General features: G+C 39.9%; 1 protein-coding gene and 1 long non-coding RNA gene across 5 annotated transcripts in view; one reads left to right on the forward strand and one right to left on the reverse strand.

The window, feature by feature from the left end:
* EDRF1 (erythroid differentiation regulatory factor 1) overlaps window positions 1–14,273 on the forward strand; it is a 44,670-nt gene that overhangs the window by 23,839 nt on the left and 6,558 nt on the right. For all 3 annotated transcript variants that reach the window (XM_024254039.3, XM_024254041.3, XM_024254040.3), the window contains 6 exons: window positions 2,402–2,625; window positions 4,253–4,411; window positions 4,586–4,735; window positions 6,160–6,313; window positions 9,547–9,662; window positions 10,460–10,611. In XM_024254039.3, coding sequence (XP_024109807.3) covers window positions 2,402–2,625; window positions 4,253–4,411; window positions 4,586–4,735; window positions 6,160–6,313; window positions 9,547–9,662; window positions 10,460–10,611 — 955 coding nt within the window. The remainder of the gene's footprint in view (window positions 1–2,401; window positions 2,626–4,252; window positions 4,412–4,585; window positions 4,736–6,159; window positions 6,314–9,546; window positions 9,663–10,459; window positions 10,612–14,273) is intronic.
* LOC112135226 (uncharacterized) lies at window positions 1,278–9,294 on the reverse strand. 2 transcript variants are annotated; one of them, XR_008510696.2, is made up of 5 exons: window positions 8,727–9,293; window positions 7,199–7,240; window positions 6,123–6,276; window positions 2,234–2,393; window positions 1,278–1,582 (listed from the first exon to the last, which is right to left on the reverse strand). It is a non-coding gene; the product is annotated as an uncharacterized LOC112135226 (long non-coding RNA). The 2 variants fall into 2 exon arrangements; XR_008510697.2 differs by lacking the exon at window positions 1,278–1,582 and adding an exon at window positions 1,624–2,077 and having other exon boundaries at window positions 8,727–9,294.

Raw genomic sequence — 14,273 nt, forward strand, 5'->3', positions numbered from 1 at the left:
TATGCTAATTTTGTATGAGTCAAGCAAAGGACTGTGGCACTTGATTTTATATCATAAAGAGGTGCTCTATTAGAGAACCTCTTATTATTCTTAAGAAATAGAATTAGGAACACATGATTTTCCCTTGGAATTAATTATTTCAATGTTCTTCATTCTCACTTTTGTACTCACTCCATCTGATCAATTCAGAAGCAAATGGGACATCCAACCATGTGCCAGGCTGTATGTTGGATATGTAACTGGCTAAAATATGGTCCTCTCTTCGTGTTGGGAAGCTAGATAGGAACACAAAGCCTCAAAATGCTGTGCATGAGTACCGATGAAGTATAATGGGAGACTGGGGAAAGAAGACATTTATGGAGGTTATAAGTTAGAAGGCTTTTGGGAAAGTGTCGTTGAGCAGGGTGGTACAGGATGTGTAGAGCATCAGCCAGCAAATGTGAGGAAAGGAGGGCACTCCAGACCAAGGAGGCAGTGTGAGGAAGAAGCCAGGGATCTCAAAGGGTGCAAGTGTACGTTTAGAGGGAGCAAGAGGCCTGTGTGAGGAAGATGTGGGATAGTGGGTAAGTAAGATGTGGGATGGTGTAGTAAGATGTGGGAGTAAGATGTGAGATGGTGAGTCATTTGGGCCCATGTTGAATTTGAATTCCCTATGGAGCGTATATGTGAAAGGTATAATTTGTAGTCAATTTGAAATGTGCTAAGAGCTGTAGGGCTAGTGAGACAGACTGAGAACCATTCACATAAAGGTAATAGTGGAAGCCGTGAGAATAGATGAGAATGTAAAGCCTGGGCACAGAGAACAGAAAGGGGCTGAAGTAGAACTGAGGTGAGCAGGTAAGCTGAACATCTGTGGGCCTTTGGTTTTGGTTTTTTTTTTTTTGTTCTTTTTTTTTGTTGGTTTTTTTTTTGTTTTTTTTTTTTTTAGAGAGAGGATCTTACTCTGTCGCCCAGGCTAGAATGCAGTGGCATAATCATAGCTTGCCACAGCCTCGAACTCCTGGGCTCAAGCAATCCTCTCACCTCAGCCTCCCAAGCAATTTTTAAAAATTTTTTTAGAGATGAAGTCTTGCTGTGTTGCCCAGGCTGGTCTCGGACTCCTGGCCTCAGGCAGTCCTCACGCTTTGGCTTCCCAAAGTTCTGGGATTACAGGCATGAGCCACTGCACCCAGCCTGTGTGCCTGTTGATCTGTGAATAATGCTTGGCACTTAGGGATACAAATGTTGCCCTCAAAGAGTTCATTGCTAGTGGGAGAACCTGTGCATTTACGGTGCATCTGGAGGGGGGCAGTCAGTGAGGGAGCCTGGAAAGTGATAGTCAGGAAGCTAGGGAAATTGAATACAACACAGGTTGTAATCTCTTCAAACTCCATGGGGACCACGCTTTTGGATCTTCACAAAATGGCGCTTTGTTCAGATGTTTTTCTTTGCTTATTTTAATATCATTTGATTAATAGTGAAGAGGGTTATACTTAAGTGTTGTACAGTAGACCCCACTTGTCCTTGGAGGATGTGTTCCAAGATCCCCAGTGGATGCCTGAAACTGGAGAGTTTTTCTGTGCTTTTTCCTATACATACATACCTGTGATGAAGTTTAATTTACAAATTAGGCACAGTAAGAGATTAACAGCATTTACAACAGTATGGCAGCATCGTTACTCTTGTGCTTTGGGACATTATTAAGTCAAAATAAGGGTTACTTGTACAAAAGCACAGCGATATCGTAACAGTCATCTGATAACCCAGACAGCTACTAAGTGACTAATGGGTGGGCCATGCATACAGCATGAATGTGCTGGACAAAGGGATGGTTCCCATCCTGGGTGAGGCAGAGCAGGATGGTGAGAGACTTCATTAAGCTATGTTAGTGAGCTGGGGCTGCTGTAATGAAATACCATAGACTAGCTAACATAACGAGAAATTTATTGTGTCATAGATCTGGAGACTGGAAGTTCAAGATCAAGGTGGCAGCAGCTTTTGATTCCTCTCATGCTTCTCCCTTGGCTTGCAGATAACCACCTTATCGCTGTGTCCACACAGGGCCTTCTCTCTGTGCATACCCCTGGAGTCCCTCCCTCTTTAAAAGGACACCAGTCATACTGGATTAGGACACCACCCTTACAATCTCATTTAATCTTAATTATGTCTTTAAAGGACCTGTCCTAAATACAGTCACATTCTAAGGAACTAGGGGTTAGGGCTTCAACATATGAACTCTGAGGGACACGTTTACTTTCATGTAACAGGCGTGGTGAGAGCAATGAGCCGCGGTTGACTGCAGGTGACTGGCTTGCCACCACACTCCTGTCACTGCCATCCTCCTCTTATCTCATCAAGAGACAGTGCTAGGGTTTACACTGATGTCTGCTTACACAGTTGTTTTCTTTCTTTCTCTGTAAAGTGAGCAAATCTGTGTCTGCTGCCGAGCAACAGTTGTGGAAAAAAAGCTTTTCTTGTTTTGAAAAGGGAATTCACAACTTTGAGTCAATTGAGGATGCCACAAATGCCGCCCTTTTATTATGTAACACGGGAAGACTCATGCGAATTTGTGCACAGGCGCACTGTGGTGCAGGTGATGAATTTAAACGTGAATTTTCACCAGAAGAAGGCTTATATTATAATAAGGTAACACATTCGCTTACATGTTGAGCCTCACCCATTCATACCTGTCATTTATTTACGTTTTGCCATTGTTTCACTAAAATATTACAAAACTAAAAATAATTAAACTGTGCTAATGGTACACCACCAGACAGATCATGAAAACACTTGGAACCTGGCCTAAGACTAGTAAGAATTGAGTATTGAAGATGACATGTGTTATTGGAAGGGAAAAGATGATTCTGCAAATGGTTTGTACAACGAGCATGAATGTCAAATGGATTAAAGATTGACATGGAGAAAGTGAAACTGTAAAAGTACTAGAAGAAAATATAGGTAGAGGCTTATATGATAGGTTATGGAAAGACTTTCCCAGCATGGCACAGTAAGCAGAAATCCTGGGTAAAAGTTGAATAAACTCAAATGTGTAAAAATAAAGTTCTAAAATGCACAAATGTGTAAAAAATAAAGATCTAAAAATGCTCAACAGAAACTGAAATTGAAAGCAAATCATAGAGATGAGAGGTTAATACACTCTTGCTATATAAAATAAGAATCATTGAAAATAAACCACCCAAAGAGAAAAAAGAGCAAATAACCTTGAACACAAAATGTACACATTTTTTAAAAAAAGTAAATGGCTAATATATATAAAAGAAAATTTTCAAAGTTTAGTTTTTATTTATTTATTTATTTATTATTATTTTTTTTTGAGGCAGAGTCTCACTCCGTTGCCCAGGCTGAAGTGCAGTGGCACGGTCTCGGCTCACTGCAACCTCTGCCTCCTGGATTCAAGTGATTCTCTTGCCTCAGCCTCCTGAGTAGCTGAGACTACAGGCATGTTGCCGACACGCCTGTCTCATTTTGGCATTATAATATTTTTAGCAGAGATGAGGTTTTGCCATGTTGGCCAGGCTGGTCTCAAACTCCTGGCCTCAAAATTGAGTTTTATTTATTAGATTGCCAAATTTTATGACAAATGGTCACACCCACTGTTGGAGAGGGTACAAAGATATGAGCACTCATATCATGGAGTAATTGAAGCAATTTAAATGACATTAGTGAAGAATGTTGGTGGCATAAATTTTTAAATGAGTGACCTTTTTTGATTTTCTTTTTTAGATTTATATATACACAGAAAAGAGTGAATAAATAAACACCAGAAATGTAGAAATTATTGCTGGGTGATTTAAGTGTGGTTTTGTTTTTGGTTTCAATATAGTGGCCATGTATTTGAGGATTGGGGTAACAAGGTAGGAGGAGATACTTCTTTTTACAGTAAAATTTGGCAAGTTTTTAATCTGATTTACTAGTTATATAAACTGTAATTTTCATTTAGAAAGAAAAAAAGAAAACAAAGGAAACAAGTGCATCCTCATGCTCAGCCTGAGTCAGAAAGCAGCAGCACGGATTGGCTTCTTGTAGCCTTGAGATGGGAACACAGAGTGGTCTTCAGTCTACTCGGAATAACTTTCTTCATTGAAATATTTTCATTGACTTACTTTTTTCATTTCCTCATAATATTGTCCCTTTATTAATTATCCCAAAATTAAATTAACATCTGGGTAGTTGTGAAGTGTGTTTTATTTTAATGCAGTATTGGTATATGTTTAAGCTGAGTCAGAAATGTACACTGTTTTCTCCTTTGCAGGCTATTGATTACTATTTGAAAGCGCTAAGGTCATTGGGAACACGAGACATACACCCAGCTGTTTGGGATTCAGTGAACTGGGAATTGTCCACTACTTACTTTACTATGGCAACTCTACAGCAAGACTATGCTCCGTTATCTAGAAAAGCTCAGGAGCAGGTGATAATATTTGCTGGATTATAAAATAAGTTCTCAATCTAATTCCCTTGTTTAACAATATTTAGCATCTGTTGTCTTTTCCTTAATAAGCAGTATTTAAACGTTTTAAAAACTCCTACAGTCAGATTACGAGCTTATTTTTTTTCTCCCCCCTCAAAAAAAAAAAAAAAACAGATTGAAAAAGAAGTCAGTGAGGCCATGATGAAGTCCCTAAAATACTGCGATGTGGATTCAGTGTCTGCTCGACAGCCCCTTTGTCAGTATCGAGCTGCAACCATCCATCACAGGCTGGCCTCCATGTACCACAGCTGTCTGAGGAATCAGGTATTGTCAGTCCAAGTTAAGTACAGTGCCCCATCAGTTTAAAAGCATTCTGGGTGCTTTTTGTTTTTGTTTTTGTTTTTTTAACATGGTCATATATGTCTTCCTTGACGTCCACTCAGGTGTACTGCTGTCCTAAATTTTCTGCTGTGTCTGTGCCTTTTTTGTGCTGTGCCACTTAAACAATATGTCTACGTTGTGCTCCATGTTGAGCATGGGAAAACGAATCCGCTGTTGGTGTTCTGTGGCTTACTCCCTGTCACTTAACATCGTGTTTTTGAGATACATCTGTGTTGGCACATGTAGCTGTTCATTTTCTCAGCTCAGTAGTCATTAAATGACTATATCGTAGTTTGTTTATCTAGTCTATGATTACTGAATTTTTGGGTTATTCCAGATTCCAGTTTGAGGCTATTAGAAATAATCTAGTGCCAGCAGTATTGTACATGAATCCTGGTGCCCAAATGCCTGTATTTCTGAGAATAATCTGAGGCCGAGGATAAAGGCACTTCCTTCCGAGAGATTGCTTGGCTTCTGCTGCGAGTCTTGGGCCTGTAGTTTCTCAGTGATGTTTTTTTGTTTGTTTTGTTGATTTTTTTCTCCCCTGTAAGGTAAGACTACTTACCTTACAGTCCCTTTGGCATGAATTTACTTCTGGGTTGCCTTTATCCTGAAAAGTATCTTTTGAGATACAGCTTAAACTGGAGAAGATTTTTTTTTTTTTTTTTTGAGACAGGGTCTCACTCTGTTGCCCAGACTGGAGTGCAGTGGCACGATCTCAGCTCACTGCAGCCTCCTCCTCCCAGGCCTCCCCACTCTTTTGCATATAGATATCTAGTTGTCCCAGCACCATTTGCTGAAAAGACTACTCCTCTGCTGAATTGTCTTGGCACCCTTAAGCTTGCTTTTGCCCTCAGGATATTAGGCCATCTGGGCAAACCTGAATTTTGGTTGAGGACTTCCTAAGGCGAAGTGGAAAGAAATCTTCTCCAGTTCATGCCTGTAATCCCAGCACTTTGGGAGCCGAGGTGGGTGGATCATTTGAGGTCAGGAGTTAGAGAGCAGCCTAGCCAACATGACAAAACCCCAGAATAAATTTAAAAATTAGCCAAGCGGTAGTGGCGGGTGCCTGCAATCCCAGCAACTTGGGAGGCTGAGGCAGGAGAATTGCTTGAGTTCAGGAGGTGGAGGTTGCAGTGAGCCAGGATTGCACCACTGTATCTCCAGCCTGGGCAACAGAGCGAGACCCTGTCTCAAAAAAAAAAAAAAAAAAAAAGAAAGGAAATGGATTAAAGAACTAAATATAAAAGCTAAAACTAATAAGACCTAGCAAGACCCACAGTGGGGGAAAAATAACTAAGAAGCACTTAGTGAAGCCTGAAGTAGTTACCGTGAAGGATTTGTTGCTTGTTTTGGTTTGGTTCTAGGTTGGTGATGAACACCTTAGGAAACAACACCGGGTGCTGGCAGATCTTCATTACAGCAAGGCCGCAAAGCTGTTCCAGCTGCTCAAAGATGCTCCCTGCGAACTGCTTAGAGTGCAGCTAGAGAGAGTAGCATTTGCTGAATTTCAGATGACTAGTAAGTCTTACTTTTCATTTCTCAGATATGTATGCATTGGCTTAGTGCTGGATTGTCTTAGAGTAAGGCAGGCCTGTGAATCTAAATAATACTATTTTCTTTTTAATTTGCCCCATAGTTAATGACTTTGGGTAGAGAGGGGGAGAAATCACTACACTTTTTGAAGTGCTTTTTAAAACTTAGAGAAATGTATTAGATTATGTTCAGTGACTAGAAATATTGAGATAGGGCCCATGACCCCTAGTTTGGAAAAAAAAAAATGACAAATAAATTTAGACAGTTAAAGATTTCAATCAGCCAGGCACAGTGGCTCACGCTTGTAATCCCAGCAATTTGGGAGGCTGAGGCAGGCAGATCACCTGAGGTCAGGAGTTCAAGACCAACCTGGCCAACATAGTGAAACCCCGTCTCTACTAAAAATACAAAAATTGGCCGTGTGTGGTGGTGCAGGTCTGTAGTCCGAGCTACTTGAGGATGTTGAGGTGGGAGAATCACTTGAACCCAGGAGGCGGAGGTTGCAGTGAGCCAAGATCGTGCCACTGCACTCCAGCCTGGGTGATAAGAGCGAGACTGTGTCTCAAAAAACAAAAACAAAATAAAACAAAAAAAAGATTTAAATCGGCATGAGAAATTTGGGAATGGAGAGGCAACAGTAAAGGAGTAGTGGGCCCTATTGAACCCCTTAAACATAGAGCTGACCCTTGGATTGTGGTTCCAGAAAACAGACATTACTGTAGAGCCTGACCGAGGTCAAGATAAGTCGGGAGATAGAGAAGGGTGAAAGTGAGAATGCTTTCTTATGTTATTTTCCGTGGCATGGAGTAAGCAGATACTTTAGCCACTTAATGATTTTTCCTAAGTTCTCCCCCTCTCTCTCTTGCTCACCTATTCTCCTCTCCCGCAGATGAGTCTTTTGAGAAATATCTCCTGTGTGGTAAAGAAACAAGAAACAATTATTTGAAGTGCAGCAGTTCATTTAGTTTTTCAGTCTGCTGTAAAATAAGGTTAATACTTTAAATCTGTATGACTTAGTTTACATAATACAGTAGCCCCTGAAGGATGCATAAGAAACTGGTAACATTGTTCCCTCTGGGGAGGAAACCTGGAAGGCCAGGAGGAGGGGTTTCGCTGTATACCCGTTTGGACCTTGTAAATTTGGGGAATGTATTACCTATCTAAAACAGTTTCTAAAAATGGTTTTTTACTAAAATTAATTTTTTGCTGGCATATAACGCATGGCTAGATGTGTGGGACAGTCACCAGAATTAACAGTAGCTCTTTATGTGGGGAAGGTTTGGGGAGAGTGATCTTCAGTTTTCACTTGCACCTTTGAATATTCTGCCATGTTTGAATTCCTTAGAATGATCAAGCATCTTTGTTGTTGTTGGGGTTTGGTTTTGTTTTGTTTTGTTTTGTTTGAGACAGAGTCTTACCCTGTCCCCCAGGCTGGAGTGCAGTGGCATGGTCATGGCTCACTGCAACCTTGCCCATCTGGGCTCTAGGGATCCTCAGCCTCCGGAGTAGCTGAGACCACAAGTGCTAATTTTGGAATAATTGTTTGTAGAGACAGGGTCTCACTATGTTATAAACCCAGGCTGGTCTCAAACTCTTGAGCTCAAGCGATACTCCTGCCTCGGCCTCCCAAAGTGCTGGAAGATACTGGAACAAATTTGCTAAGATGATAAGTGTGTTTAATTCCCTCCTTTAAATGTTTTACTACTGTGAGTGCTTTAGAAAATAATGTAAATATTTTAGAGGGTTTTGTTAGCCAGGTTTGTGGGTTTTGTAAGCCAAGTTAATAAATGCTGTAGTTTGTGACACCTTTTATTCTAATTTTACCCAGTGTTTTTTTTTTTTCTAGTACATATGATTCAGATCTCCCTTCCTAGTGTCTATATTGTCTGGTCCTTGCCCCAACAACACTTTCATACATAAGCAATAGCTTGTCTTCCAGATGCCAAATCTATGCTGAAATCACATTTATCCATTGATTTTAAAGATAATAGGTTGTTTAGAAAGTGTGGGATTATACTTTAAAGGAAGAAGGCAACAGTTATTCTCTCCCCACCTGCAGAGTTGGGGAGTCCCTAAGACCACTTTCACTTCTCACACTAACTGCAAGTCTGTCGGCGGTCTCCAAGACCACCCTCGGGTTTGAGAATTTGCTAAAGGACTCACAGAACTCGCTGAAAGCTGTTCTGCTTACAGCTACAATTTCTCACAATGAAAGGATGTACATTAAAATCAGCCAAGGGAAGAGGCTCGGGAGGCAGAGTCCTGGAGAGTTCTAAGCGCGGAGCTCCCAGTTCCTCTGCCGCTGGAGTTACAGATAGTGCTGACTCACCCCGGCAGTGATGCATGACAGTACTCACCAAGTGTATAAATCAATACATGTACAACTAGGGAAGCTCACCCAAGCCTTGGTGTCCAGAATTTTCACTGGAACTTGGTCACATAGACATGGTTGACTGCCACGTGGCTGATCTTTGTCTCCAGTGCCTCCAGAGGTCAAGCTGTTACCTTGGGGCCCAAAGTCCCCACAGTAAATCCCATTGTTAGGCTATCCATTGTGACCCAAGGCCCCCCAGGTAAACAAAGGCATTCTTACTGGGCAGGACATTTCAAGGACTTAGTGATTACCTTCTGGGAGCCAAGGACAAAGACTAAACCTCTGTTTGTACAAGATTAATCCTCTACTGCACACCACTGCACACAATTGAGTTCTAGGAGAACAGGAGCAAAGGTGTACTGTAGTATCTGATAGCTGTAGAAAAATTGTATTTAGAAGGCTCTAGAATAAAACAAAACCTTGTTCATCTCGTCTGACTTCCTGCCTTTGAACAGAGATGTAATAAACTATTTTACAATTAGGACAACTGATACTAAGTGCTTATGTGACTTGACCACACAACTGGTAAATTGTGAGGTGGGCCTCGAGCCCCAGACTCTTTTCCGCTGGTCCCTTTTCCTAAGGCTCCTGTTCTGAAAAAGTGGCCTGTCTTGACAAAACCAAATGGTGAGGCAGGGAAACAATGATTATTTATTGCTTTGTCCAGACTTAGTATTTTTGTCAAGGGAATATTATTAAACAGAAGTTGGATTTAGAAGATTTAAGATTCTCATTAGCTTCCTTTATAGCATTTTGAAAGTCTGAATTTTCATTAATACATTAACATTAGATGGGTTTCTAGATTTATATTACAGAAATGAACATTTTGTATTTAAAACTTTAGGTCAGAATAGCAATGTTGGAAAGTTGAAAACACTATCTGGGGCTCTTAATATAATGGTGAGAACCGAGCACGCATTTCAGCTTATCCAGAAGGAGCTTATAGAAGAACTTGGCCAGGTAAATGGAGAAAATGACTGTCTTTGGTTTTTGTGTGTCTTAAGCTACATGGTGAATGTATATAGTGGGCATATTATATGTGTGTGTGTATGTGTATGTTTTATGTGTGTGTATATATACACACATGTACATATGTATGCTATGCACTAAAACGTTTTAACAGTGATTTGTTATATTTGCCTGGTATTCATCTTTCTTTAATTTGCAAGTATTTTAAAATATTTTTAAGAATATATCTCAACAAGACCATAGTTAGCAAATTATAAAGTCTCTTAAGTTTTCTTGTTGCTGTTGGTAGGAATTTGTTTTGTTTTATGTTTTAAAAGAAAAGGGCTGTGCCCTCTTTTCTAATTTCCACTAGAATGGCTGGGAGCAGTTGAATGGTGAATGGGCCTAAGCAGGCTCCTCAGGAAGGAATTTCTCGTTTTCTGGGCATTCCAGCATTCATGTTACCTTCTGCTGTTGCTAAAAGCTTCCTGAAGCCCCCCATGGTGCACCCACCTATTGCTGTCCTAGCCCTGCTTGGTCAAATCCTGTGTGGTACCGTACATTTCTGCGTTGTGTCTAATGTTGGAAAGTCAGGATTAATTTCTTCTACAAAAGTGCCTATTTGGGCTGAGACATTTTAATCATGTGTTTTAGTCTATCAAAATGATCATAGGTGTGCTTTTTGTTCGTTTGTTTTGTTTAGGGTTAAAAATGTATTGGATGAATGAAACTGCAGTTCCATCGCTTGATACGATATGAAACTACAGTTGTTGGGTAGCTCGAGTAAAATAACTTTGTGTTGTTTTTAGCCTAAGAGTGGTGACGCCGCTGTAGCTGCTGATGCTTCTCCTAGTCTCAATCGAGAAGAAGTGATGAAACTCCTCAGTATATTTGAGTCTCGGTTGTCATTTCTTCTCCTTCAGTCCATTAAACTGCTATCTTCAACTAAAAAGAAAACAAGGTAAATTAAGTGGTTATTTGTAGGAATTTCTTTCCCAGCACCCTACCTATAAAAATTTTCTCTACTAACATTATAAAGAAAAACTAGGGGCCAGGCGCGTTGGCTCACACCTGTAATCCCAGCACTTTGGGAGGCCGAGGCAGGCAGATCACTTGAGTTCAGGAGTTCGAGACCAGCCTGGCCAACATGGTGAAACCCCATCTCTACCAAAAATACAAAAACTAACCGATGTGGTGGTAGGCGCCTGTTAATCCTAGCTACAGGGGAGGCTGAGGCACGAGAATCGCTTGAACCTAGGAGGTGGAGGTTGCAGCGAGCTGAGATCACACCACTGCACTGCAGCCTAGGCAACAGAGTGAGACTCCATCTCAAAAAAAAAAAAAAAGAAAGAAAAAATAGGTTGTATTCTCTCTTGTCTTCTATGTGGATAGTTCAGAATTTTAAGTGGTGTTCCTTCTTGACTTGTTAAACTAGGTAAGAACCCTCTCCACGAAGCCTTCTATGTATTGAAATTACAGAAAGAAAGAAATCTTGGTGCCTAAGGGCAAATACTCTGTTGTTAATGTTTAAATACTCTGTTGTTAATGTTTTCCTTGAGGGAGATGAATAACCCTGGAATGAAGATCTGCGTTTCTAGTGACGCTTCTGAATGTTGTCATTAATGGAGGGTCTCGACTGGAGTTTGATGCTCAGGGCCAAGTGCGCTGCAGAGTAGAGGACAGAACACAGAAGCAGGAGAGAAGAGCACACACCTCCGCAGAAATGTTCTAATGGCCCTGGGTCATCTTGTTACGCTTACATTCTTTTGCCAAAGTTTGTTATTTTGGCATTGATTTAATTTGAAATTTCAGTAGTAAATACTAGATCAGGAAAGTAATATAAATGATATGCCTTCCTTGTTTTTAAATATAAGTGCAATCTGGCCATATTACAAAATTTGGAAAACAGAAAAGGAAATGAAAGCCATTTATCCTAATACATCCATTGTTACCAATTATCTTATGTATATTTTACCAATTTATAATCTTAGGGTACAGGTCATTTTTGTCTGTTTATTTTTTTATGTTATATACAGTAAAATGGACTCTTTGTGGTGTATACTTCTTCAAACCTTGACAAATGCATGTAGATGTGTGCCTGCCGCCACAGTTATGACAGAAAACAGTTCCATCACTCCAAGAATTCCCTCCTGCTGTCCCCTTTGCAGTCAACCCTGCCCCTGCCCCCGCCCCCAATTCCTCAGGATCTCAGGGAGAAAGTTTTCAGTCTTTTACCATTAAGCCTCATATCAGCTGTGGGGCTTTGTAGAGGCCTTTGTCAAGTTGAGGATGTTTTTTTCTATTCTGAATTTGCTAAGAGTGTTTTTATCATGAATGGATATTGAATTTGTGTCCAATGCTTTTATTACATTTATTGAGATGACCACATGGTTTCCCTTGTTTAGCCTTGTTTAGTGGATTACATTGATTCTTCAAATGTTAAACCAACTTTGCATTCCTGGGATAAATCCCAGTTTGTTGTGATGAAGTATTCTTTTTATGTATTACTGGATTCAGTTTGCTGACATTTTGTTGATAATTTTTGTGTCTATGCATAGGGGATAGTGGTCTACAGCTCACTTTTCTTATAATGGGTTTGTCTGGTTTGGGTATTAGAACAGTGCTGGCCTCATAAAGTCTGTGGGTTCATGTTCCCTTTTCTGTTTTCTGAAAGAGATTGTATAGAATTAGTACTATGTCTTCATTAAACATGTAGTAGAATTTACCAGTAAAACCATCTTAACCTGGAGTTTACTTTGTTGGAAGTTTTTAAACAGTGAGTTCAATTTCTTTTCATGGATACAGTATTACTCAGGCTGTCTTTTTCTTGAATAAACAAGGGTCCATCATCTAAATTGTCAAATGTATAGGTTCACAGTATCCCTTATTATCCTTTTAATGTCTAAGGGGGTTTGTGATGATAGCCCTTCTTTTAGTCCTGATATTGGTAATCCTTCTGTTTTTCTTGGTCATTCTAGCTAGAAGTTTTCGATTTTTTTTTTTCCAATCTTTTCAAAGAACCAACTTTTGGCTTGATTGACTGTTTCTTCCCCTCATTGTTTCTCTCTTTTAAATGTCATCAATTTGTGCCGTTCATTTCCTTCCTTCTACTTGTTTTGGACTTAATTTGCTCTTTTTCTAGTTTCTCAAGGTGGAAGCCTAGATTACTAATTTGAGACATTTTTCCTTTTTAATATAAGATTTGCTGCCAAAAATTTTCTTCTAAAGCACTGCTTTTGCTACATCTCATATATTTTTGTATATTTTCGTTTTCATTTGTTTCAAAATAATATTTGATATCCTGAGACTTCTCCTTTGACCCATTTGTTTTTTGAAGTGTGCTGTTTAGTTTCTACATATTGGGACTTGTTAGCTATCTTTCGATATTGCTTGCTAGTTGAATTCTGTTATGTGCTGAGACCATAACTGTGTGTGTTCTCTTCTTTCACATTTGCGTAGATTTGTTTTATGGCCTAGAATATGGTTTATCTTGGCACATGTTCCATGTGTACTTGAAAAATCTGTGTGTCCTGCTGTTTGGGGTAAAGCATTGTGTAAACATCAATCAGGTTAACCGTGTTCATAGTATTGTTCAGGTCTTCTATATTCTCACTGAATTTCTGTCTACTGCTATCATTTTACTGAGCGAGGAGTGTTGAAGTCTCCAGCTATGCATGTGGATTTATCTGTTTCTCCTCTCAGCACTGTCAGTTTTGTTACTTGTGTTTTTGAAGCTCTCTTAGGTACACACACGTAGGATTGTGATACCTGGGAGAACTGACCTCCTTATTGCTACAGATGTCCCTCTTTGATAATATAGCTACTCAACATTCTTTTGGTTAATGTCTTTTTCTGTGTATGTCTTTTATATTAAAATTGGGTTTCCTATAGGTGGCAATAGTTGGGTCTTGCTTTTTATTTTTTATTTACTTATTTTTATGTTTAGTTTTTTTGAGACAAGGTCTCACTCTGTCACTCAGGCTGGAGTACAGTGGCATGATCATAGCTCACTGCAGCCTCAACCTCCTGGGCTCAAGCAATCCCCCACCTCAGCCTTTCAGAGTAGCTGGGACCACAGGTGTGCCCCACCACACCCAGCTAATTTTTTAATTTTTTGTAGAGATGGGGTCTTGCCATGTTGCCCAGGCTGGTCTCAAACTCCTGGGTCAAGCAGTCCACCTTCCCCAGACTCCCAAAGTGCTGGGATTACAAGTATGAGCCACTGCACCTGGCCCAAGGGTCTTGCTTTTTAAATCCAGTCTTACAATTGGTGTCTCTAGACCATTCACATTTAATATGATTCTTTCTCTGCCTTCTGTTAATTATTTTCTGTGATTCCATTTTATTTCACTGTTGATTTATTATGTGCCACTTTTTAATTATTTTGGCAGTTGACCTAGGATTTTGCAGTATACATTGTTAATCTTTCATGAGAGGCCACCTTCAAGTAATATGATACTGCTTTACATGTACTGTAAAGACCTTCTAACAGTAGACTCCCAATTCCTTCCTCCCGTCTTTTGTACTGTTATTATACGTTTTACTTGTACGTATGTTAATAAACACATAATATGCTGCTACTAGTTTTTACCTTATACAGTTATCTTTAAGAGCAATTAAAGG

Source organism: Pongo abelii, chromosome 8 (assembly GCF_028885655.2).
Source record: "Pongo abelii isolate AG06213 chromosome 8, NHGRI_mPonAbe1-v2.0_pri, whole genome shotgun sequence".
NCBI lineage: Eukaryota > Metazoa > Chordata > Mammalia > Primates > Hominidae > Pongo > Pongo abelii.